This window comes from Peromyscus maniculatus, chromosome 2 (genome assembly GCF_049852395.1).
Source record: "Peromyscus maniculatus bairdii isolate BWxNUB_F1_BW_parent chromosome 2, HU_Pman_BW_mat_3.1, whole genome shotgun sequence".
Lineage (NCBI taxonomy): Eukaryota > Metazoa > Chordata > Mammalia > Rodentia > Cricetidae > Peromyscus > Peromyscus maniculatus.
The window spans coordinates 153728510-153754477 of NC_134853.1; the positions used below are offsets into that span (position 1 = coordinate 153728510).

A 25968-nucleotide genomic window follows, 5' to 3' on the forward strand; every position below is an offset into this window, starting at 1 on the left:
TGTACTTTCTATTATTTGGTAATAACAGGGGAGGAGCCGGACTGTGCGTGGCCACCTGGCCCCGGGGGCGAGTAGGGAGCACTACAGAATAATGCGGAGCCGTGAGGAGCACTGGCTTTGGAGCTCAGGAGGGAACTCGGTGGATAAAGAACTTGCTGTACAAGCACAAGGCCCGAGTTCAGATCCCCAGCATGCATGGAAATGCTGTGAGTGTGACAGCCCAGTCAGAGGCAGGGGTCCCCAGAGCAAACCGGCTATCCAGGCAAGCTGTACGGTGAGCTCTCGCTTCAGGTTAGAGATCCTGCCTCAGTGAATAAGTAACCAAGTAACCAAGGAAGATTCCCGATGTCAACCTTGGGCCTCGGCATGTGCAAATGTGTGTGCCTACACACAAAGAAACACACCTCCTTTTGGAGTCCGGGAGAACTGAGTTCAAATCTTGACTCCCTTGGCATGTGATGCCTCTGGGCCTCTGTAAACTCCACAAGTTGTTCTGACATTCACCTAAGCTACTAAGCAAAAGAAGCAATGTGTGCTCAGTACACCTTTCCACCCTGCATGCCAAGCCATGGCATGGGGTGGGTACCTGGCCGGTGGCAGATCTACGACCAGGAATGGCAACATGATTTGGGGGACCCCATGAAGAATAAAAATACAGGTCCTTGTTCAATAGGTACTAAAACTTTCAAAGTTGCTGTGGCAGAGCATGCGTTCGACGTAGTGCGTGCCCTTCCTAAGAACTGGGCCTGGTGACACCACACGGGTCACACCCTAGGGAGCTGGCACCACCTCAGAGACAGCCAGGGAGCTGAGACGCAGCCCAGGTGGAGGAGCTGAGGCCCTTCCCTAGCGGCTGAAGGCCTTCCACCGGGGCCAGCCCTGTTCTCTGTGCTGCCTGTGGCTGTGAGGGTGACCGCCAGGGCCTGCCACTGTCGGTGGTCACGGAGGAGGCATAAAAGCCTGACTGTTCTCCACCTCGGAACGCCTGTTTTTATCTCACGCCATGCATACAGTACATAGCTGCTTTCTTTCCGCAGAGGGCTGCATTTTTTTCTTTTCCAAGGGCGACGCTGGAAAGCCATGTGGCTTTTATTGCTGGCAGGAATGTCTGCAGCGTTCCTCCTCACCACATAAATGGAGCCGTCGTCCTCAGCCTTGTAAGGCCGAGGCTGCTCCCCTTCAAGCCATCAGCCCCTGAGATTAATTAAAGTTTCACAAGGACTGACAGGCATTAAGACCTTTTTAGAGAGGTGGAAAGTCCCTAATAGGACCCCGTGGCCCAGGCACTGCTGGGTGGGCTTCAGGGACAGGGGGGCCTAGAACTGACAGAAGATCAGGGACCCAGGCAGCAGGAGGTGCCCCGGCTCTACCCTGGTCTAGGCTGTGATCCTTCCCGCCCTAGGTCTTGGTTCTGCCATTTGACAAAGTCGGGGTCTTGAACTCGACATCTTAGGGCCTTCATTTGTGACACTAGAATTCTGAAGCCAGCCCAGGACTCCTCTGCCAGGCTTCTAATTCTGTCCCATGGTGGCGGCTGTCACTTCTCCAATCTGGTTCTGCCCCATGAGACAAGCAGAGCGGTCAGAAACATGGGTTCCGGGGTCACGCTGCCTGGACAGACTCCCAGCTCTGTGGTTTCCCTGCTGTGCAGACTTGTATAAGTTTCTTAACCTCTCTGTGCTTCTGTTTTTCTCCCTTGTAAAATGGATATGATTGGCAACAACCCCCAAAATGCTTTAAGGCGGCGTAAGTGAGCATGAAGTGTGGAACGTGACAGAGGTGACAGCCACTTACAGGAAGGAGCTCTTCCCCGTCCCTGCCCCGTGCCCACTGCAGCAGTCGCCCTCTGTGTGTGGGGATGGTTGGCAGAGCTGAGGGGAAAGGACAGTTCTGGGGGGGTCAGGACCCCCTTGGGCTCCATGTGCAGAGTTTGGGGTCCTTGTTGTAGTGCAGCCAGCAAACAGGGTGCTGGTGAGGCGTCACTGTTGGTCTAGTGCAGGGGAAGCACATTCTTCTGGGAGCCCAGGTCATCCTGGGAACCCAGAGACTGAAATCTCTGCCCCGCAGAGGCCCAGGGAAGCTGAGCGCACAGAGAGGGTCCAAGAACCCAGGTTCTCAGCTTATGCAGCCACCAGGAGGGTCAGCGACTGGCCGGGCTGGACCAGCTCCCTCCAGATATGGAGGCTGCCATGGACTTCCTCCCCACCCCCAGAACCCAACGAGCCTCTTCAGAATTGATCTGCATCCCAATAGGAGAGAGGGGAGGGAGCGGATCCCCATCCTCTAAGGTGATCGGCTCTGGGGGTGCGGAAAGGCTTATAGACCAAATCTGTCTGGTGTCCTCCGGGCTTGGAGAGCCTGCTGGAACCAAGGACTACTTAGGAAGCACACTCTCCTCCTTCAGATAGGAACCTGAGGCCAGAGGGAAAGTCTGGCCCTTCCCACTTTTCCCTGGGTGCTGGGGTCGCATCCTCCGTCCCTCCGGCTGCAAGGCAGCTGAAGGCAGGCTGGCCCCTGCACTGGACACTGACGCACAGCTCTCACCAGGGGTCTGCGCTCAGCCCTGGCTGCGCCTTCCCGCTTCCTCAGCCTTTCCGAGGTATTTTCTCTGTCCTCTGGGTTTGAAGGGTCTGCTGAAGCCACATTCCCGTTACAACGAATGGGGCTGAGCGCTGCTCTAGGGGACTGCAGTCCCAGTGGTATCTCAAGGCCAGCACCCTGTCTGATCCTTGGTCAGGCCTCAGCCACTCCCATTTGAGGACCAGACTCCCACAGAGCCAGGAATGGTATCACAGCGCCCAGCTCTCCCTGGCTCCCTGGACCCTCTGTCCAGCTATCCCTTCTGCAATTGGAAAACACACCCGTCCTCCGCCCATTCTGGATCCTTCCCTCAAGTCACGCAGGAGAGGTGACTCCAGAGTTGGAACCTCTGAAGTAGGGGTTCCCACCTTCCAGGAATTTAGCTATATTACCTCTTCTGTCACTGGTTCTGATTGGTTGAGTATGTGTGCAGAGCCAGGTTATAGGACATCTTTTGTATTTTGGTATTTTATATCGTGTATCTGAAAAACGGGATGCAGAGTTCCGTTTACTAACAGCTCTTTCTTTCGGGCTTTCTCTTTCTCGGCCTTCCGAGGCTCACAACTTCTCCCCTCCCAGCCGAACTGCGTATCTTCCTTCCTTCCAATGAAAGGGCGTTAGATCGTTAGATCGAAGTCTACTGAGAGTTCCAGGGACTAGGCTGGAGGCAGGATCCACATTGGGTCCCTCGCACGTGGGTGTCAGGACCAGAATGGAGAAATTCAGTTTCTAAAAGGAACAGAGACACCTGGGGGGTGGGGTGGGGGTGGGGGGAACTACGGTGTTGATGATGCTTAGGTCACTTGCTGCTTAGGTCAGGGCTGCTTGTGGAAGGGCAGTGGTGAGAATCCGGGAGCCTGGAAGGCAAGAAAGCCCTCGAAGGTTGCCTTCAGTGCCGGCTCTGTCTAAAGGCAGGCACCAGACAGTCTTTAGGCCCCAGGTGGCCCTCAGTCCAGCCTAGGAGGAAAGAGGAGCAAGATGACCATGGCCATAGCCTGGTCTCTGAGTCCCAGCAAGCTGTGTGGAAGCTAAAACCTGATGGATGTTTCACAGTTGAGGGTGTGGCGCTTGCCAAAGACGGTTGGAATGATAGAGCATCCCTCTGTGCCAGGCTTGTGCCAAGCACTTCACACATTATCCCAGATGCAGCTGTTATCCCCCCTACAGGGATATTTGATGCAGGGTCCCTGGACCAGAGTGATGAAGAAAGACAGACTTAGTAATAAACCTAAATAAATACGCATAGCTCAGAAACAAGTACTCCAAAGCCCACCCTCCCCAGGCTCCAGACTCCCAAGGAATCAGTCCCACTCAGCCCTTCCCGGAGACAGGGGCAGCCGCTGAGCTGCCAAGAAGCCATTAGAACCCTCTCTAGGTGGGGGTCCCTCTCAGGAGAGGAATCTGCTGTAGATGACCCAGGCTGGGTCCAATTTACCCAGCAATGCACAGACACACGAGAGGGGAGCTCCGATCTCTGCTTCCCGACACGAGGTGCTCTTAGATGGGGACGTTTGAGGGAAAGCACACTATTGTCCATCCGTAGGACCGAAAGGGAGAGGTCACATGCGTGCAGGGTGGGGAAAGGAGGGGGTGTAGTGAGTCCCGGTTGGTGGCAGGAGCTCTCCTGGTCTGAAAACCGACAGTGCGGAGATAGGACTAGGTTTGTCGGTCTAGAGCAGCAGAAGGAAGCTGCGTGGGTAGCAGGCGGATCTAAGGATGAAAGTCTGTTCCTTCCGTCCTATCCACAGAATGGGTCTCGGAACAGAAATAGGAAAACGGTGTTCTTTCTCTGTTGGAGAGAGTTCTGCTGGTCGCAGGCCCTTTGGTGTCTGAGACCCCAGGAGGGCACCTAACACTGAGAGCCAGGGCAGGCAGCCCTCGGACTAACACCACGCCATCCGTTTGTCCGATACGTGGCCGCAGATACTGTGAGGAGTCGGGCAAACGAACACTATCCTGGAAGCAGCTCTTTCCCGGCACCCGGCCGGCCGCTTGGAAAACCGAGGCGCTGCAGCTGGCGCACATCTGTGCTCGGATCCTGGCAGGGCAACTGAGCAGCTAGCAAGGCGCCAGCGCCAACTAGTGGGAGGTTCTGGTCACTGCTTCAGCCCGGGAGACCCTGCACCCGCGACCTCGGGCTGCATATTCCGTCTGAGCCAACACTTCCCCAACCCTTGATTCTGGTGCCTACAGTGGGCCGGCGCCTTCCAAGGGCTGTAGCTGAGTCCAGATCCCGGGTCAGACGCCGGGTCCCCCCAGAGCCTCATTCTCTGGAAACTCGTTTGTTAACTTTCTGGAAGGACAGAAAGAGAAATTAGGCGGAGAGGCTAGTAAATGGGGCAGATGCAAACTGGAACCACTCGATAAATCGAATTTACACACCATTGAGGCAGCAGGTCACGGCCCACGGTTGTTCGAGAGCAGAGCATGTGGCTTGTCGCGGGTCTGGACCCTATCTGGTGGCGAGCAGTGGTCCCTTCCTAGGGGAGCCCCCTGAGGGCACACGTACCATAGCCAGACTCCCAGGATTTCCTCTCGTCCTGAGGCTTTTGCCTGAGCTTCTCACGCGCAAGGACCTCGGCCCAATGATGGGCAACTCCGAGTTATTGGTTCTCTAAAATGTCCAGTAAGCGACCCTCACGGTCCCTTGCTTTCTTGATAGCCTGAGGCGCTGACTTGAGGCCCAGAGAGGAGTGTAGAACAATTCTCCTGGCGCTCCTCAGATTCGGGGCCAGAGCTTGTCCCCACTGTCGTGCGCCTACGGCCTGATTTCGTTTTTGACAAAATGGAGTGTGCTAGGCTGAGATCCAGAATGAAGTCTTGATGTCGCCGTCGGATCCTAGGTAGTGTCGCTCTTGGGGCTTGGAATTGGTCGTTATATTCGCGTCCACTGCCGCTGGCAACGAAAATACAGACGAATTTCCAAAGCACCGAGAGAAACCCAGGCGTTCGTTCGTTCCCGCAGTCCAGGGAATGCACCTGGGGGATGGCCCCCAGTGATTGTGGGCTTCTCGCTCCGGCTCTGCCCCCCTCTGTAGACCTATAGCTGTCTGTCTGTGCACCCAAGCTAGGCCTGGAGACCGGAGAAGGGAGAGGTGCTGGCATTGAAGTCCAGGAGCGGCTGGGCCACCCTGCGTAAATAACAATGGAGACCCCAGGACCGATTTTCCACAGGGTCCCTGACAGCGCTGTACATCACAGCAACCAGGGCCAAGAAGACGTGGCTCTGCCCTAGGAGGGCCCCCCTTACCACCCACAGGGAGAAAGCGGTCCGGCTCCTCTCCAAGCCACTGACCGTTTTCTTCCTGCCACAGACCCTTGTCTCCTTCCACGACACGGGAAGGTGGCTGCACGCATTGGGGGTGACACCAGAAAACACACGTGTTGCAGGCCCTACTGTAATTTTCAAAGAGCCACCGGCCGCCACGACAGAGAACGACTCCACGAGGCCTATGCGATCCTGAAACTAGTTTTGATTGGACGGGAGCAGGGCGGTTGACCCCCAACCCACCGCTGATTCGTGTGGGAACCCCCATTCTGTCTGCCTCGAAGGTTGACACAGAGGCCACAGAGGGCCAAGACAGCGCGGAGCTGGGGACCGTGAAATCCCGCGTGGGGTGGAAGCTCTAGGGTCAAAATCGTTTGTGGGGTGGAGGGAGTGAGGAACCAGCCTTGGGTGTCACCGCAGCGACCAGCTGAGGGTGCAGGTTCCGGGCTGCGGTGGCCAGAGCTGGAGCAGCCAGGCTGCGACCCGAGGGAGGGGCACCGAGGCGCAGTCAGGACGCTGGAAACCGATTTCTGCCTCGGTTGCCGCGGTTGCTCCCGACTCCCGGGGATCGCAGCTCCCGCGCGGCTTGCTAGGACGCGGGTGTCTAGACCCTTCGGGGAGGGGCCTGGTCCCTGCTAGGCCCGCGCGGGCCCGAGACGCCCGGTCCTCCCCGGCGAACTCCGAGCCTGGGGGCTGCGATTGGCTGCTCCCCGCGTCGCTCGCGCGGCCCCGCCCCGATGCCCCGGGTACTAACCCCGCGCGGGCGGCCGCGGCGCCGCCACTTGATTCTCTAGGATCCGGGCTGGGGCCGCGGCCGCCGAGTCCGTGGGGCGGCCGCGCGCGCGGGATGCGGGACTAGCGGGCGCGCGGCCGACCGTCGGGGCGTCCCCCCACCGGCGCCGCCCCCCGCGCTGGCCGGGCCCCGCGCCGCCGCCTTCCCGCCTCCTGCTTCCCGCGGCTGCGGCCGCCCGCGCCCTGACGGCTGCGGTATGCGTATTCCCGTAGATCCGAGCACCAGCCGCCGCTTCACTCCCCCCTCCACGGCCTTCCCCTGCGGCGGCGGTAAGATGGGCGAGAACAGCGGCGCGCTGAGCGCGCAGGCTGCCGCGGGCCCCGGCGGCCGCACCCGGCCCGAGGTGCGCTCGATGGTGGACGTGCTGGCCGACCACGCGGGAGAGCTCGTGCGCACCGACAGCCCCAACTTCCTCTGCTCGGTGCTGCCCTCGCACTGGCGCTGCAACAAGACCCTGCCGGTCGCCTTCAAGGTGAGTGCGGGGGGCGGACGGGCCGGGAGGACATGGAGGAACCTGGGCTCCCCCATTGCAGGAGCCCAGGCCGGGGAGGACATGGGGAGCATCAGACTGGGAGGACATGGAGGGAGATGACACCCAGCTGGCAGGACATGGGGGTGCCCAGGCGCCCCTGCAGCAGAATCCCAGGCCCGGAAGGATCCCGGAATGGACCCCGCTGGACCCTAGACGACTCCTGTATAAGAGCCCAGACCACCAGAGGACATGCGGGTTGGGAGGAAAGGAGGCACCCAGCCAGTAGGACGCAAGGGTGCATGGTCACCCACGCTGCAGGAGCCCAGGCCAGGAAGGACATGGAGGGAACCTGGGTGTCCCCTCTGCAAGAGCCCGGGTTCAGAAAAATATGGTGTGCCTCGGTCAGGGAAGATATGGGAGGGCGGCCAGGAGAACTGGGCGGGGGAATCCTCCAGCCGCTCCCACTGCAGGAGCCGGTACCGGGGACCCCGCGTTGAGATCGGTGCACCGGGGCCTCGCTGCCCACAGGACACGGGGTCTTGGGGCGCTCCCTCTCGGATGCACCAACAGCTTGGAGGGGCCATACCTGGCTCTGGCAGGGCCCTGCGTAGTATGGCGACGTGGAAACGGGATGATTGGGACTTCCAGATTCCTCTGGCACAGCCTAACCCGTAACCGGGAAGAGGATCGCCCGAGCTGGGCAAGGCCCCCGGAGGTGTGGGGTACAGAGGGCGAGGAGGGCCAGGCCTACCCCGCGGCGCCGCACCTCCTGCGCGGCTGCAGAAACACTTCCTTCCCACACTCTCCACCTCGGGCGGCTGATATTTTGCACTGGGCGACCATAGGCCGATCCTGGAGCGCGGTTCCCTAAAGGGCTGCCTCCCGCAGAAGTCTGCGTCCTGAATGACAGGCTGGGACGCCATCCTGGTAGCCCCGAGTCGTTCAGAGAGGTTTTTTTTTTTATTGTTTTTTTTTTTTTTCAAATATGCCAGGGATAGGCAAGTGTTTCATTTTCTTCTTTCTTTTTCTTTCTTTCTTTTTTTTTTAAAGGGGGGCAGCCAGATGAAACGAAAACGCCTTGGTTTTCCCCTAAACCTCTCGCAGCTGCCGCGAGAAAGGGCAAGGCAGGAAGGGCCGGCGGCTGGGGAGGTGGCGGTGCCCGAGGTGGCTGGAAACGCCCGGCTGCTGGCAGCTGAGGCCCTCCTTGCTCCCATTAAGACTTCAAATTGAAAAGGGGGGGGGGAGAGACTACTGACTCTTTGAGGTCTCCCGGGTGACATCTTAAAATACCAGCGGGGGAAATCTCCCGGGGAGGAGGGGGAGGAGGCCCGTGTGACTGTAATCGTCAGATCGGAGGTTTTAGTGTCACTTGGAGCTTAAAAGGAATCTTTGAAATTAAAAGAAGACAGGATGTTGACAGGAAATCTGGCCTTTTTAATCAGACCCCAAACATTTTCTCCTTGAAATCTTTACCATCTGGATCCCCAGTCCCTGCACACGGCAGCCACGTTTAAATGGCTGTGACTCTGTTTCAAGTCTGGTTCAAAAGGCATCTGCCTCTTGGTGTGCCATGGGTGGGGTGGGGTAGGGGGGAAGAGATGACATTTGAGGGGACAACTCCACCCACCCTTCCAGCGGTTCCCAGCAGGTACATGCTTAGTTATCAAAACCGGGGGTTTTCTGGGTCAGCTTGCAAAACATCAGTTTTGTTTTGCAGTTTGCATTTTCTCCGCATAACGAATCCAGACTCTGCTGAGGCTATTTAACTGGGCCTTGGCCGCATGGCCGGGCCAAATTTCATACCCTAAAGGGCGATGCATTAACTGAGACCAAGGAATACCCCCGATGTTATCATTGCTGATGCTTTTGCAAGGTTTGTGTAGTCTTCTTTAGCGCCCCGCCCTTAGCGCTGACCTTGCTGATTGGCGGCTTCAGCTTAGATTCAATTTAATAAAAAAGGATGGTTTCTCGGAGCTCACGTTAACCACTGGACCCAGGATTCGGGTATGGAGGGTAGAGAGTTTATCATTTAGGTCTTGTCTACGGAGAAAGATCTGCACCATTAAGCCTCTTCTACCCCAGCCTCCGTGAGAGCTTCAGTGAGCCTGGGATCTAGGGGAGCAGCTGGGTGCACCCTTTCCTTTTGGCCTTTCTAAGCTGTCCTCTTTCCTGCCGGTTTCCTCAGGTGGTGGCCCTGGGGGATGTACCTGATGGAACGGTGGTGACAGTGATGGCGGGCAATGATGAGAATTACTCTGCCGAGCTGCGGAATGCTTCCGCAGTCATGAAGAACCAAGTGGCCAGGTTCAACGACCTTCGCTTCGTGGGTCGGAGCGGACGAGGTGAGCAGGAGGGACCCTGGGATGGTAAAGGTGGGGATAGGAATTGAAGGAGGCCTCTGGGTCTCAGCAAGAGCCCCAGAGGTCTGCGAGCCCAGCGCTTCTGAACAGCAACTCTCCGTCCCGTAGGCAGGCATTACACTGCCCTTTTATGTGGATATGTTTATGGTCCCTTACTGGTAGAGTTTTCTCCCAGGTTCCAGGGTTTAGCAACTCTTAAAGTCTCTAGTGCCGCCGCTGCCTTTTCCCATTCGCATCCCTGATCTCACAGAAGATGTTGGGAGAAGGTCCTGTGCGCACAAGCTCAAGCAGGGTGTGGATGTCTTTTGGTTGGGGCCGAGGCACCCCAGCAAATTGCCCCAGGGTCAGGAGGCCCCCTGTGGTCTCCCGAGAGCTCTGGGCTTCTTCAGGTACCTTCAAAAAGAGGAGAATTCAGGGTGGGATGATGAATGTTGGAAAGAGAAGTTTGAAGGCTACCATCTCAGCCCCAGGCTCACGCTGGTGGCTGCCGTCAGTCTGATCCACCCCGGGGAGTGGCAAGAAGGCAGGACCAGACGCCACAGTGGCTGCCGCCAGGGGCTGTTGAGTGGGAGGTTGCTGGGACCCGAAACCAGTCATCATGTAACTTTGGGGTGGAGGGGCCCTCCCTGTTCCCATGCCCTGAGGATAGGAGGATCTTCGGCTTTAAGACTAGCCTGCTGAGAAGCGGCTGCTCCTGGAAGGGGATGGGCAGTCACCTTCCGAAGCTCAGGGAGCCCTCCAGGGTTAGGAAGTGAGCTGGCTCCCGGCTGCCATGGCTGGAGCAAAATGGTCCTTTTCAACACCAATAAACAAGACCTTCTCAAGGCTGGAGTTCCCTGGGAGCCGCCAGCCTGCTCCCACTGGGCATCTGGGCACCATTTTGCTCTCCGCAGCCCGTACAGTATATACATACAAATGTCAAACATATTTTTTGACTTTTCAGCATTAATTAAAGCCAGAGCGTTATTTGCATGTAATAACTGTTTACTTGTTACTTTTTATGAAACTGAAATAGTTTACATTCTTTCGAACATTTCCTGTTCCTGTTGGCTCCCTTCCCCATGCGCAGATTTCTTTCAAACGTCGTCCTTAACTGGCTGCAGGTTGATGGATGGAAAATGTTTGCTTTTATGAATTAAGCTTTCATGGCTGCTCCTAATTAGTCTCCAAGCCCCTTTTGTCATCCCCGGTCCCTGAACCCTTTGCAATTTAATCGAAGCCCGGTCCCGGAGTGGAAGTCACTGGGACAGGGCCCAGGTGAGGGGGCACAGTGTAGCATTTTGTCCCTAGGGAAGTTGGTAGAAAGTGAAGTGGTGTCCCGGAGCCCCCCCCCCTCCCCCAAGGCGCTAAGCACTCTGGGCTCCCTTCTCCCTCCACACTCTCCCTCTCCCGGGAGGTAACAGGAAAATAAAAAGGTGATGAGTCTCTGATGTACTGTGGCCTCTCTACCTACTGAGAAGTATTTTTGCTTTATTTTGAGACAGTCTCCGTAATATAGGCTGGCCAGGGACTTGTTACGTAGTCCAGATTAACCCCAGGTTTTTTCACTGCCTCAGCCTCCCGAGTGCTAGGATTGCAGGTGTGTCCTGCCACACCTATCCCTCAGAGGATTTCTTAGCAAATCGTGCCACCCACAGACAAGGGCCCAGGCTCTGAAGGCCTCTTGGGGAGAGACATGTTTCTAGGGTGTCACTGAACTGCAGCTCTTGGATCTTTGGAGGCTGGGTCTGGGGTAGTGGCTTCAGTTAAAATGTTCAGTTAAAAGTTAAAGTGTCCAGCCTCTCGCCAGCCTCAGTGGTCCCGGAAGGGAGGAGGAAGCCGCATAGACAACCCCATACCCCTGGAACTCTGTACCGAGTGCTCTTGGCTCCTGCTCTTCCAGTCTGAGCTCTAGGGTAGCTGACCTGGGCCTCAGTTCCAAACCGGCTAAGGACTTGCTGGATAGCTTTAGGGAATCGACTTAACCTCTCTGCACCTCTCTTTCCTTCTCTGTGAAATGGGGAGGGGGTGATAATGGCACTTTTTAATGACCTATGGGGTGGACTAAGGACACCGAGACTAGTGAAGGTTCTCAGGTACCGAGAGTTGGGTACCCGGTAGAGATTTAGTTCTTGAAATGGTTGGCACTGAGAGCCTTTGAGGTCTCTTTGAGGCACTGCCACTCACTGATTCTCTGATTGCTGTGTGGTTTGGCCGGCCGGGGGTGGGGGAAACCCAGAAGGTGTGCACTGTTGAGTGGGAGAGGTGGAGGGGCTGATGTGGGGAAGGCGGTGGAGGTCCAGGGTGCAGGGTGGCCACACCTCTGCCATGCCTGTCCCAACAATTGGGAAATTCCCCTTGAGGACATTCCTCTGATTAACACGGAGAATCTGGGCCACTTTAGGTCGGGATAGAGAACCCCAGAATCTTCCCTGGTTCTTTGATATCTGCCAGGACTAAGAATCCTAGATGAAAATTTCTATGTAGCTTGTTTTTGTTTGTTTGTTTGTTTGTTTGTTTGAATTCCTGATTTCTGTCTGAATCCCAGAAAGATCACTTTTCCGCTTTCCATAAAAGACAGGCATGCACCAGCACCCTGGAACTCTCGCTGCAGGTGTGAACCCAGATGAGAGCAGGCCAGACTCTGCGGGCTGCAGCCCCCTCCCTGTCCTGAATGTCTGTATTCTGTACTTTAGCTTCTTCAGACGTCATCCAGTTCCTGAATCTCTGTCCCTCCATAGCTGTGAGGAAGAGAAAAGAAAAATCATTCAGGGCCGATGCACATTTGAATATGTAAATGCCCTGTGAGAACACGCCTCTTCAACATGGGCAGTGCGCCCTTCCCAGAAGCCCCTTGACACTGGGTGACAGGATTCAGAGTGTGACCGTGGCCTAGCTGTCATTCTGTGCCAGGACTTGCTGAAGATGAGAAAATTCTCTGCAGAGCTATGAACAGTGCTTTGTGGGGGGTTATTGTTTTGTTTTGTTTTGTTTTGTTTTTACGGTGCTAGGTATCAAAGCATGACCCTGACTCATGCTAGCCAGAAGATATTACACTGAGCCATATCCACACACACACACACACACACACACAGAGAGATAAAAACAAAACAAGACCCCATCCTCTGAAAAATTTAGTAGTTATTAAAAGAACCCCAAAATTTGCTTTAGTGTAGGTAAAACTGAGTTAGGTTCATGGCTCAGGAAGATGTTTGTTGGTTTTTTGTTTTGTTTTGTTTTTTTAAGCACATTTTTTCCTTCCTGGGAAAAATTAATTCTTTGTGGCCCTAGGCAGTACTGGGCTTGTGTGTACTTACACACACACTCACCTGTCCACATGTCCATGAACTCTAGCTTGCACACATCTCCCTCTAGGATTGATGCTCTCTTGGCCTTGTCCCCAGGGCCAGTCCTCAGCTTGTTTTCTAGAAGGCAAAGTAACCGCTGGCCTAGGCACAGATAAGTCACTCAGAGCATGCCACTGACTGGCTAAGACGTAGCTGAGGTGTGTGGAGAGAGACTTGGGGTGAGAGCCGTAGGTGCAGGCTGACGGGACCCCTAGACGAGGGATGGACGGTGTCTTGCTGAAGCTGAGAGGCTGAGGAGCTGAGGCGTGGCTCCCAGAGTCCAGGTAGCCCCTGCAGGCTGAGCTTGTCCTGGTCATGCTTCCTAACCCACTTGAGGTTGCTGGTGGGTGAGGCTACAGAACGTACTTGTTTCATACACCCGAACAGTACAGCCTTCTCCACTCCAGCTAGGGCCAGCCCTTAAAGTTCCTTGAGTGCAACTCCTGGCCCTGTGGCCTGGCCCCACTGCATGGTCACTGGGCTCCTGCACAGCCACCCACCTCCTCCATCTTCCTCTCAACTTCCTGCTCCAAAAGAGAGATGCTCACGCTGCGTACCACCAGAGGGGAGAATTGGGCGCCGAGGGCAGCTTGCCCCGCCCAGGTTTCTCAGGGTTTCTCATGTTCCTAGGCCTCAACCCTGATGTCCTGATTCCCTTTCCTCTCTGTGGGTAGCTGAGAAGGCAAGGAACTGTTGAGGTCTGCTGGTGACCTCAGGGGCGGCATGTGGTTTGCTCCCTGGGGCAGGAGGGGAGGGGAGTAGCAGGTGTTTCGTTGGGAGGGGGCAGCTGCCGCAGACTCTGGATCTTGCCTGGATACTGGGTGAGCTGACCAAACACGGTCCCTCTGTGGGCCTCAGTCTTTGCATCTGAAAAACTGCTGTGTTTAAAATAGTTAATTCAGTCTCTATGACATCCTGGGTGGCCTCCTGGGGCCTGGGGGCAATAGGGTGACCCTTCTGTGAGCTCAGCACCTAGGAGAGGGAGAGAAAGCCAGCTTGAAGATGGATTCTGAAGGGAACTTTGCAAGAAAGCTTCATGAGAGTTCCAGGGTGGGGGGTGCATGGGCTACAGAGGGGAACAGCTACCTGGGAGGGGGTCGTGGTGCTTGCCACTCTGTGGAACAGATTCTGTAGTAAGCTCTAGCCTCGGATCTGACGATGACCATAATGTTGACTTTATGACGAACATTGAGGGTGTTCAGGAAAATCTGTAAGGGCTATCGCGTGATCGCTGAATGCCTGTGTAGCTCGCTGGTGACAAGGTCACAGGTACTGCTCATTAAACTTCTGTGGCTTGTGGCTTGCACTCTGGCTCGAGAGAGGCTCTCCCAGTTAGGGACTGGGAACAATACTATTGCAAATTTTCCCATCCCAGATCCCTGGCCTGCTCTGCGCTAAGAAGGGTCAACCACAGAGGCTAAATTGAAAATGTCCACTTTGTTTGTCTGGCGTTTTGTGCCCTGGGGATGGAACTCAGGGCCTGAAGCACTCTGGACAAACCTTCCACCATTGAGTCATCCCCCCCAACCCCCCAACCCCCCACCCCCGCCTCTGAAGTGTCACCTTTAAATAAAGTGGCCGGGGAAAGCCCTCATTGAGAAAGTGACTCTCAGTACAGACTTAGTCCTGGCAGCCAGGGTTCCAGCCTACCCCCCCCCACCTTCATTGTGGCCCCAGAAGCAATGAGGTCAGGGAGCCAGCCCCGCTTCCCCCTGGCACCCCGTTGGTTGGGAGGAGGAGTCTAGGAGAGAAATGTCATCAACATGAGAAGGCCCAGAGAGGAGCGTCCCAGAGGGGAGCAGAAAGGAGTCTGAGGCCACCTGCCCTGTATTGGCCTAGACTGTCTGCAGTTCTCTTTCCAGAAATGAGGCAAATGGCCTCTGGCCTGAGGGTGAGGGCCAAGCTGGCTTTCCTAACTAAACCTCCAAACCTTAGCGTTTGCATCCTGACCTCTGCTGCCTGCCTCCGGGACCTTCTTCCACTGAGGGATCTATTCCCTAGGGTACTCCGACTGTACTCACCCGAATCCCAGAAGCCCTTGGGTTTGGAGGCTCAGCTGGCTGACCTAGCTGCCTTAGCCACGCTCAGGCATCTCCTGTTTCCCAGGGCTAGAATTTTCCCTTGAGCAAAGAGAACATTAAGATGGCTTCGGCCCTCTTGTGCAGCAGGCCTGTGGAAGCTGGCCCGCCCCTTAGGGCACCATTAGTGAGACCTGTCTCCAGCAGGCTCCTGGGAGCCACTCCGAAGAGGCCCAAATGCCTGGACTTGGGCTGCCCATGGGGAGTTCCCAAGCTTCTAACTCGGGTTGACAGATAGCTCCAGAGAAGCAAGCCGGGTCGAGGGGAAGTCAGGCTTGGGTATCTGTGGAGTCCCCGCCTCACCCCAGTCTCATCTTCAATGGTCACGGTGCTACCCTAGCCTAGGCCCCGAGAGACCTACAGAGACGCAAAGCTCTGGATGCAGCCCAGTGTACAAAGTGACAGAATGACCAACATGCTAAAAACAAAAAAAAACAACAGACTTGCCCTCCGACATCCCCTCACCTTGCAGGCCAGACAGAGCCTTCACGGCAGAGTACCTTGCAAGTACGCACACCTTCATCTTTCCCTGACTGGAGAGACCTGTCTAACACTGAGATAGAAACAAAGTGTGAGGAAGGGCTGAAGTTAGAAATCGGAGTGTGGCGGCAGCCATCACCCAGACAGCCCCTGGCTGTGGACGAGCTTATGATGGAGCAGTCGTCAAAGATCTTCAAGCCCCAACGGGAAAGTCTGGAGAACAGGAGATGGTGACGTCCGCCAGATTCTGGTGATGGATAGTGACCGGAGACAGTTTCAGTCTCAGTAATAAAAGAAAGGCAAACAAAATCAAGAGAAATTCGAGATCTTCCATGTGATAGACACGAGCCAGTGGCACTTGGGTGACGTGTGGCCTCACATCACTCATGATGAGATATGTGTCCCCAGAGAGCCAAGATCAGCCCCCACAAACTCATCCCGGGGCCCCTGAGGTGACGTACTCGCTGGGAGGAAGTCAGAGATGTGGACAGAGATTTTGACACATGGAAGGTCACTTCCATTTTATTTTAAATGGTAAAAAGAAAAAAAAAAACAGAAAAGTATTATTTTAAAAGATTTTCCCCTCTCAGGAATTTTGAATGGAGACGTTGGAGCCAAACGTCTACCTAAAAATAGAACCGGGTTCTGGAAATAACAGTTGTGTCTGCCGCTCTCCGGTCAGTCCGCCTGCAGCTCCGGCTGCCCACAGCAGCAAGAAATTAACAACGACATCAGGAGGTGGACCACTCAAAGCATAGATGTCCCACAGGGGAATATTTAGCAGCCATTAAAAATTGAAGTTTATGGAGAACTTGTAACGCTGTCACAGGAAAAGAAAGCCAGACAGAGGGTTGGAGAGGTGGCTCAGTGGTTAGCGCACTGGCTGGTCTTGCAGAGGACCTGGGTCCAATTCCCAGCACCCACATGATGGTTTACAACAGTCCATAATCCCAGAGATCTGATGCCGTATTCAGTGCCATGGTGCACTTTTATTCATATATGCAGGCAAAAGACTCAGACAAATAAGCTAAATAAATTTTTTAATAATAATAATAAAAAAAAAGGACAGGTCCCAGCACTTGGGAGGCAGAAGCAGGAGGATCTCTGTGAGTTTGAAGCCAGCCTGATCTACACATCAAGTTCCAAGACAGCCAGAGTTACACAGAGAAACCCTGTCTCAAAAACAAACAAAAAATAAAAAGGGGGGGGAAGCTATAGATTGTAGTACCACAGCACCTGTGCAAATGTGTATGCCCACACCCAGAGGGGAGGAAGGGGGGGAGCTGGGGCTGGGAGGCTCTTCTTCTTCTCTTTAAATAGGTTTTGTGTTCTCAGTTTTTTTCTATAAAGAAAATTACTTTCTTTATAAAGTTTATAAATTTATAAAAGTATAAATTTCTTTATAAATAAATAAATTACTTAGTGAAAGTAAATCACTAATTACTTTCAGGAAAAAGCACACACTCATCTGTGATCTTTACCTCAGAAGCGTCTGGGTCCCTAATTAGAAAGAATATCACAAAAATATAGTCACGTAAGGGAGAGGGACCAAGAGGGCGGAACTGGAGGACAGCCGGGGCCACACCTCCTGGGGCCTTGAATGCCAAGCCCAGCGGCTTGAGCTACATTCCTCCTGCTTTCTCAGTGTGTCTGAAGGGGACTAAAGACAGGGGCCCTGGCAGCACAGCCCAGATGGGGAGCTGGGGCACTGTGAATGTGTCTGGCCTCAAACTCCTGCCTTGATCTCCCCAGGGAAGAGTTTCACGCTCACAATCACCGTGTTCACCAACCCTACCCAAGTGGCCACCTACCACCGAGCCATCAAGGTCACCGTGGATGGACCCCGGGAACCCCGACGTAAGTGCCATTGAGCCCTGGCCAGGGCGAAGGGTTCAGGGGAGAAGGGGCAGCCCTCATGGCTTTGTGTCCCCCTCCAAGCACTCACAGGGTCCCCGTCTTAAACCCGCTCAGCCCCAGACTCTGAAGGGTCAGCCAGGAGGCCAAGGTGGCTGAGCCTCTCTAGGGACAGCCTGGAAGAAGGACGGAACCATGGGGGGGGTGGCATTTGGGATGGGGACTAGGCCAGTTTTCTCTGCACCCCAGTCGCCTCTGCAGTAATGAGGGATGGAGGGGAACAGCCACCCAGATTGGAGCTGGTCCCCTGTGCCATGCAGCCATACCTCCTCTGAAAACCCTGGCTCTTCAGAGCCCAGGCACGCCGGCTACAGGATCCACACAGACAAAGGCAGTCTGCCGTGTGCACTGAGTACCAGCTGCGGTCAGGGAGTCTCAGGCCGTCAGAGTCAGCGTCTGCAGCAAGGGGTGGAATTGGCATGCTTCCTGCGGGGGCTCCTCATGATGGCTGAGCCAAAGGGTTTCCCTGTTCCAGGGAGGTGATGGCCCGGGCCTGATGGCTGGGGGCTTGTGGGGACCTTGACCTATGCCAGTGGGGATATGCTCCTGCCTCAGGCTTCCACTCAGGCTGGAACCCTACGGCTTGTAACAGGAGACCAGGTCCTGGGACCTCTGCTTAGTGCCCAGGAGACTCAAGAGTGTGGCTTGCACTCACATTGGTGAGTGCCATTCAGGCCTTGGAGTCAAGCTTGACTTCCCATCTAGTGCTCCAGCAGGTAGCTCTTGGGGAAAGTCTCTTTGCCTCAGAGTCACCTCCTCCCATCCCCCTTAACTGTAGGTCTTGGGCAGGTCACTTACAGCCTCATTTTTCTTGACTGAAGAATGGGTTTGCACACGCAGGCGACTGTACGGCCAGGAGACAGGCACTCAATGGCAGTCTGTCCATAACAAACGGTTTTGAAGGATGGAAAGGGTTCATGACCCCCCTCCCCCTGCCCCCTGTGTCTGGTCCTTACCCCTGCACTTCCACCTCCACCATCAGAGGGTGTCCCATCCCCCTCAGGAGCAGCAGGGTAGCTGCCTGGAGCCACATTAAGGGGGCCATGGCTCTGCACCCTGTCCCAAGAGCAGGCTCAGGGCTCAGCATGAAGGTGCAGCGCCCCACAGTGGGGCTGGGAGTTAGGGACAGGATGGAGAGGCCCCAAGGGTCCAGACAATGCCGAGGTCCGAAGAGAGGTCCGAAGAGTTCATCTCTGTTCATCTGCTAGCTCAGTGCTTCCTGAGGCCTGTGGATGAGGATGTGGCCCAACCTGCCCAGGGGGCCCTGGGAGCCCCCTGCCTATCTTCTCCTGGTTCCCCAACCCGCCACACCTTAGCTGGCCCTTTCTGATATAAGGTGCCTGGGAGGAGACAAAACAGGAAAAGGTAGCTGAGGTCAGATGCTGGGATTGCTGTGTGGCCTCAGACACGTATTATCCCTCTCTGGGCCTTCTTTATAGTTCATTGTTGCAACAGAGCAAGGGGAGGGGGCTATTCATCAAGTTACCCCATCCTTGGTGCCGTTCTCCAGGCTACCCCATCCTGGGGACATGCTTACTCCTGCCTTTGGCCTCCCTGGCCCAGAAATCAGGTCTCCAATGCCTAGCCTCTAGTCTCAACATGTTTGTCCTTACTCTTTGCTGGACTCAGTTTCCCTGTACCCCTTCCCTCCCACCCACCCATCCACACAGCCGAGTGACCCTGTATGCACAGCCTCATGCAGTCTTTCCATGAGCCAACCCTCAGTGACATCCCCCACCCTGGGAAGGTAGCGCCATTGCCGGAGGTGACCTTAGCACCTCCAGAATCCGAGTAGGTCTCCCAGAGGCACAGGCTGAGTGTGGTGGTGGGATTTAGGAGGACTGTGCGGTTCCTGACTTTTCACTATTGACCCACAGGAAGTGTCACAACCCTCTGAGACCTGACTAGCCTCCTGGCTCTCAGCTTTCTGTACCTTCCCCCTATTCCACTCCCAGACCCCCATGAGGTCAGAGCTTCTGTGGGTGGGTGGGGCCGGCCCCGAGTCCAGGAGCGGGAGTCTGCATCCCTGAGGCCCAGCTGTGGTTTCTGCGGCCAGGTCGTTCCCCTCTGGTGCCTTGCAGAGCGTGCCCAGGCTGCAGCCGGGTGGCCAGCTGGGGCTGAGGCTGGCTCAGTGGCTTCCTGCCTGTGTGGCCTCGGTTTCTGATGCATCCCACCCAGTCACTGGGGATTGGTTCAAACGCAGGTTGCTGAGCTGGATTCGGCATGGGGATGGGATGGGAGGTGGTTCAGGCCCTGACCACACTGGCAGTGACCACAGTTTGGGAACAACTAGACCCATCCACCAGGCTCAGCAGGTGCTGGGACCTACAGTGTGGGACCCGGCTTCCTCACCTTTCCAGAAGCTGAGGGCATGGTCTGGAAGCTTCTCTTCCTCTAAATGCACACAAAGCAATTCGCAAGCACCTGCCATTCCTCCAGCACTGTTCCATGTGCAGAGGCCACCACCCTGAACCCCACCTGCTGGTTCCTACCCTCCTGGGCCTCACATTCCGGAGGAGAGAAGGGGAAACAGGTTTTTCAGTGACCATGGTCAGGCCAAATCTGGTGGGGACCCCTCCTTCCTCTCTTGCACCCTCTTTCCCAACTCACCCCACTCCAGCTCCTGGCCTCTGCCAGGTACGCTCCTGCCTCGGGGCCTTTGCCCAGCTGCTCCTGTGCCAGAGTTATGCCTCCACACTGATCTGCATGCTCCGCCACGCCAGGGTTTTTGTTTTGTTTTGTTTTTTGTTTTTCGAGACAGGGTTTCTCTGTGTAGTTTTGGTGCCTGTCCTGGATCTCGCTCTGTAAACCAGGCTGGCCTCGAACTCACAGAGATCCACCTGGCTCTGCCTCCAGAGTGCTGGGATTAAAGACGTGTGCCACCGCTGCCTGGCTAATGCCAGGGTTCTTTTCTTTTGCTTGTCAACCTCTTGCTCCTGGCCCTGAGGATGCCCACACGACCGTTTAGTTGGTTCTCCTTAAATAGGTCAGGAATGAGCTAAGTAAATAATGTGTTCATTTCAGCAAAGCTGGGAGGAAGCTGGAGTGGGCAGAGGGTGGGTAGTTGGCACGCGGGGCGGGGGGTACTTCCTGGTGAGGTTCAGTCCTGAAGGAAGTGGACCAATAGCAGTGTGGCCTCTTGGGACTTGGTATGGGCAGGAAAAATGACCCAGTGTGACATACACGTGGGCCTTGGAGAAAACTGAAGTGTGGTGTCATCCTGGACTCCAGATGTGGGGGAGCTGAAAGACAGTCTAGAGAGAAAGCCACACCTGGTCATTCAGTACCCCAGAGCCTGGGAGCACCCCACTAAGGCCTGGCAGATCCAGGAGGACCGACCCAGCAGAGGAGAAAGGGTTAACCTCAGACCTCCCAGCTCCCCTAATCAGGCCCAGGCCTGGAAGCCCCAGTTGCAGCCCTGGGCGGGAGCTACCTCCCTGCCACTGGCCCTCCGCCAGCCGGCCCGGCTTGCCTGCCCAGCCACCACTGGTTTTCATCTGCTCACAGGGGGCCAATTCACAGCAGACCACCCCAGGCCCGGCACCCGCCTGCCATCCGAGCGGCTGATCCGGTGTAAATCTCCCCACAGGCCGCAGAGGAAGCCGGCAGCAGGCGCACAGTGGCTGCTGTTGTGTGGGTTGCCGGAGTGGCAGGCTGCAGGCCGGCTGCTGGGAAGCTCTGCACCAGCCCAGGGCCTGCTGCCTGGGGCTCACCTTGTTCCCAGGGTCCTGCCCGACTTGGCCTCTCCCTGCATCCCACCTCCTGCCTCATTGAGGCCAGCCATGGAGCTGGCCTCTTGCCAAGCAGAGCCCAGCTCTCCTCTGTCAGAGAACCCTGTGGGCTAGGCAGCTCATTCCAGGTTTTAGTATCACCTTGTGACCTTGGCCTGGTGCCTTCCTTTCCATCTGTGGGGGTGGGGGGCTGGGGCGCTTCACAGAGGGTTGTGGCCTTGAAGTTGTATGTGTGGTCCGCCACCGCCGCCGGGCATCCTGCTCCGCCTGCTGGAGGCAGGGGTTAACCCTGGCAAATGCACCAGGAATCTGGCAGGTGAAGGGACCCACGCTGTCCTGGTTGGGGACAGTAGGGGAATCCCAGTTGGACTACATAGTGTGTCCCTGGGGAGTCTCCCAGTTCGGGGGCTTTGACCTGTATCACCGGCCTGTGAAGTCGGCTGCCGGCTGCCTGGGAGCTGTTGACCCAGGAGTGCCAGGCAGGTCAAAGCGGGGCTGACACCTCCCCTGAAGGTCAGAGCCTGTGGGCTGTGTACGTCTCAAACCTGACTTCACCCTAAGAGTGTAGGGGAGGCTCTAAGCTTTCATCCCCATTTCACAGAAGAAACAATGGAGGCCAGGTGAGAGTCAACCAGAGCCACCACTGGATGATGGCTGTCTGCAATGGTCCTGGGACTGCTGGCCGGGGAGTGAGTTAGCTGAGGTCTACCCTCCCACAGACAGGGTCTGGGACACTCAGTGTGATCAAGGACCCCCAGCAGGAGCTGGCAGGCAGAGCAAGCAAGACCCTACAAGTCAGGGTCCCTTCCCCAGACACCCTTCTTCCCATGAGGACTCTACCTTTACCAAGCCCATCCACCTACCCTGGGGTAGGATGACAAGCACTTGACAGGTGTGGAAACTGAGGCCCGGAGGAAAGGAACCTGGGCTGCTGTGGCTGTGTGACTGGGACTCAAGCCTGAGTCTCAGAGCAAGGCAGGACCCTCCTGGGCTTCACTGAGCCCCTGAGGCCTCGGTAGGGTTTCTATTGCCGAGATAAAACGTCTCCACCACAGGCAACTTGAGAAGGAATGGGTCTGTTTCGTTCTACAGCCCTCGGTCACACTCCCTCACTGAGGGGAGTCAGGGCGGGAATTCAGGGCAGGAACCTGGAGGCAGGAGCTGATGCAGAGGCCCTGGAGGGGAGCTGCTTCCTGGCTTGTTCCTCAGTGATGGAGCGGGGCCTGAGAGCTGTAAGATGACGTAAGATGACGTAAGCCCTTTCCTTCCCAAGCTGCTTCGGGTCATCGTGTTTGAGCTCAGTAACAGAAAATTAACTAAGATGCCCCGCCCCCCCGTATCCCCTGCCCATGTTCCTCCCCACAGAGCGCACCCTGGGCAGGGCCCTACCACCATGTCACACCTTGAATTTCACAGCCAGGCCCCTTCCTGAGATGAGCCCTGTGGAGAGGAGGTGGCCATTTCCCCAGCCTGTCAGTGGCTCTGCCCAGCCTTGCTGCTTCCCACCTGTACTGTGGGGGGCTCGTCCGTCCGTCCGTCCGGTCTCCCTCATGAGGCCGCGAGGGCCAGCAGCTGGTGTACCTTCCGAGCCTGCTGTGGACAAAGCTCCCTGTACCCAGCAGGCTCCGCTGTCTCCTGCCCTTGACTGCCCTCGGGGCTGTTTCACAGGGCTCTTAGGTTGGGCCCAAAGGACAGGGAGCCTTCCTGGCAGAGGCTGTCCCGCACTAAGAGGACAGAGGGTATGAGAGAGGCCAGGCCAGTGGCAGCAGGAGGCCAGAGCTGTCCAGGAACCGCCTGCTTTCTTTCCACTGGGGCCTGGAGGCCCGTAGGACCAATGCTAACCCTCTTATGATTTTTAAGTCAGTCATTCTCCAAGGGAGGGGACCTAGGTGAGCAGGCTGTGCGGTGGGTGGGGGTGGAGGGGAGACTGAGGCAGCCCGCACAGAAGGGCAAGACCCCAAGTGGCTGAGGCAACCAGGCAGCTCCATGCTCTCATTGTGGGAAAAGGAATAAAGGGCTTTTTCTGTAGCCCTCCTCCCCGGGCACAGGCCAGGCACTTCCGTTCAGTTCTGCTCCCAGCATGAGGCTCTCAGCCTCGTGGCTCTGAGACTTTCTGGCGCCCTGGCCACGTGGGGTCAGCAGGCTCCCCTCTGCCTCTCCCTGGCAGGGGCTCCAGCATCGCACAGCCACATGAAGCAGTGCTGTGCCGTCCCCTCTTCCAGGGAGCCTGTCCTGGGCAAGCCACGGGCCCCAGCTGGCTGGGACGTCTCAGGGTCTCCACTGACCCGTGGGAGCTCCAAAGGGAAACCGTCCAGAGGGGGCACTGGGCCCCGAGTCAGGGATCTGGGCTGTCTTCCTGGTCACCATCCTGGCCCCAGTGTCCTGCTCCGTCATCTGCCTCCCCTGTGGTCATTGTGGTAGGGACCCTGTAGCTCAAGGTGGAGGGAAGTGGGACCAGTGGGACCCAGGCCGCACCTGTTAGGGCCCGTCCTTGAACCCAGGCTGTCCCCAAGCCCCGCTCTCCTTCCGCTGGCCACAGGAGCAGCCGTAAACACACAGCACACTGTGACTCAGAACCAGGGGACTTTGCTCGTCACTGACGACAGCGGCAGGCCTGAGGTTTTGCACCAGCCTTTGTGTGGCCCCATTGGCTGCCCTGGAGCTTGTGGCTGACTGAGCCACCCATTTCCTTGCACCCCCGCTGTCATCTGGTCAACCCGTCACCTCCCATCTTTCCGGTGGGCTTCCTGCCTGCTGAAATGGCTGGGAATCCACTGTCCCCAGCTCATCCACACAACCCTGCCATCTCCAGGAGCCTCGGAGCTGGGCTTTGGCACTTCTACTGAGCCAGAAACCACACCAGGGCACCATGATACCAGCCAGTTGTCCTCAGTGAGGCACAAGCCTTCTATCCAGTCCCCAGCCACCTGTCTGTCTCATCAGGTTCTTGCCCAGGCCTGGGGCCTTGGAGTCTGTAGTGCCAGTTCCAAGGCGCCCCAGGCCACACTTTCCCCTTTATTTCCCAGAGCCTTGGGGTGGTGACATCTGCTGCTGTGTGTACCACTGGTTGTGGTTGGGGCCTTATGGGGGAGGACATCAGGGTTCCATTTCTAATCGTGACCTGGGACCCCCTGCTCAGTTCTGAGGCTCTCCTGAGTCCAGCTAGACCTGTGGCAGCCATGTGTGGGAGCTCTGAGATCCATGAGGACCCGGCACCTTTATGAATCAGGTTCTGTCCACAGCTTCTTCAGGTCCCTCGTCCCAGCAGTGGTCAGTGGTCATGCTTTTCAAGCCTGGAGTCACTGTCCAGTCTCAGGCAGGACAGTGAAACACCTTAGTGTAGCACTCACCTTTCTGTCAATCTAGAAAAGTCCCTGTCACTCCAGACACAAAGACTTTGGCAAACTTCTCATGCTAAACACTCTTCTGACAGTTTCCTAGCATGCCCAAGTTTAGGAAGCCCCGCCATCCTGACCTCAGACAAGCCTGCACACCTCTGAGAGGTGAGCTTGTGCCAGAGGAGACATTCAGAATCGCTTCTGTCAAGGAAAGGATCAGGAGGCAACTGCACCTCCAGGGGATCTGACAGGCACGGTCAAGGGACATCCCCTGACGTGGCTGTTCTTGTCAGTCATGAGCTCTCCACGGCAGCAGGGAGGGCATTTCAGAGAGGCTGGTCACTGTCCCTACTTCACAGGTGAGGAAAGTGTGAGCTCCCAGGAGTGTCACGCCAAGAGAGAGTGATAGAAGAATATACCCAGGCTGAGGCCATTCTAGAAAGTTCCATGAATGGACTCTTCCTCCTCTGTTTTTCCGTGCACATAAACCCCAAAAGAGGATGGAAAGAGAAACTTGAGAGTTGGTGAGGACAGGCCCGTGGTGACAAAGGGGCCTTCCTTGGTGGTCAGAGTTCACCTATTTTTATTTTAGGAACTCCGTGTGTTGTTTAAGAAATGCAGGATGGGTGATGAAAGAGCGTGTGTGGCACTTAATGTCACCCCCAGGGTCCCTCAGCCACCAGCAGGTGCACAGCCAGCCCGCAGCTCCTGTGTGGGCTGTGGCTGTTCAGAGGGTGGTAGAGAGGACTGGCAGTCTCCAAAATGTGACACTCCGGCCGGGTGGTGGTGGCACATGCCTTTAATCCCAGCACTCGGGAGGCAGAGCCAAGCGGATCTCTGTGAGTTCGAGGCCAGCCGGGACTACCAAGTGAGCTCCAGGACAGGCGCAAAGCTACACAGAGAAACCCTGTCTCGAAAAACCAAAAGAAAAAGAAAAAAAAAAGTGACACTCCACCAGGCACATGGTCCTTTGGCCCTGTGTCTGGGCAGGGACCAGAAACCTGTATGTATATCCTCAATGACCATGCCTCTCTCTGCCCTCCTTTCTGAGGCCCCGAGGGGAAATGGGTTTGAGGGTGCCTAGGTTGGCCAGGGCTAGGTGGCCTCATGCCCTCACGGGGGTACATGGAGTGTGGGGATCTGCATGCTGCGGGGGTGAAGGTAGTATCGCCCCTGGGGGCTCCTCCTGACTCCTTGGCAATCCGCCTGCCCGACCCATTCTTCTAAGCCTATTGCCTTGGTATTCTTTTCTGTCAGGCCATGTTGAGGAGGCTTAGGTAGTTCAGAGTCAGAAGTCCGGGTGTGATATAAGAATGACCATTCTGAGGAGAGGTCAGGCAGCCCGAGGTGGCACATAGCCATGTTTTGCTCAGAAAATTAGAGAGTTCCACAGAAGCCCAAGTTAGACTCCAGGAAGAACTTCCCAGCAGGGCAAGGCATTGCAGTGGCTGACGGGCTCCCCGTGCTCCACAGGGCACAGACAGAAGATAGAAGACCAGACCAAGGCCTTCCCCGACCGCTTCGGAGACCTGCGCATGCGTGTAACACCAAGCACCCCCAGTCCCCGCGCCTCGCTCAGCACCACAAGCCACTTCAGCAGCCAGGCCCAGACCCCAATCCAAGGTATG

The 25968-nt window shown here is 56.2% G+C and overlaps 1 protein-coding gene and 1 long non-coding RNA gene across 2 annotated transcripts in view; one reads left to right on the forward strand and one right to left on the reverse strand.

Moving 5' to 3' along the window:
• The window catches only part of Runx3 (RUNX family transcription factor 3), a 59822-nt gene that overhangs the window by 27024 nt on the left and 6830 nt on the right, over nt 1–25968 (forward strand). The window contains exons 2-5 of the mRNA XM_015994542.3: nt 6854–7113; nt 9299–9455; nt 17110–17214; nt 25814–25963. Of these exons, the coding sequence (XP_015850028.3) occupies nt 6854–7113; nt 9299–9455; nt 17110–17214; nt 25814–25963 (672 nt within the window). The remainder of the gene's footprint in view (nt 1–6853; nt 7114–9298; nt 9456–17109; nt 17215–25813; nt 25964–25968) is intronic.
• On the reverse strand, nt 19997–21250 carry LOC143272016 (uncharacterized). Its single transcript, XR_013049388.1, has 2 exons — nt 21144–21250; nt 19997–20525 (listed from the first exon to the last, which is right to left on the reverse strand). It is a non-coding gene; the product is annotated as an uncharacterized LOC143272016 (long non-coding RNA).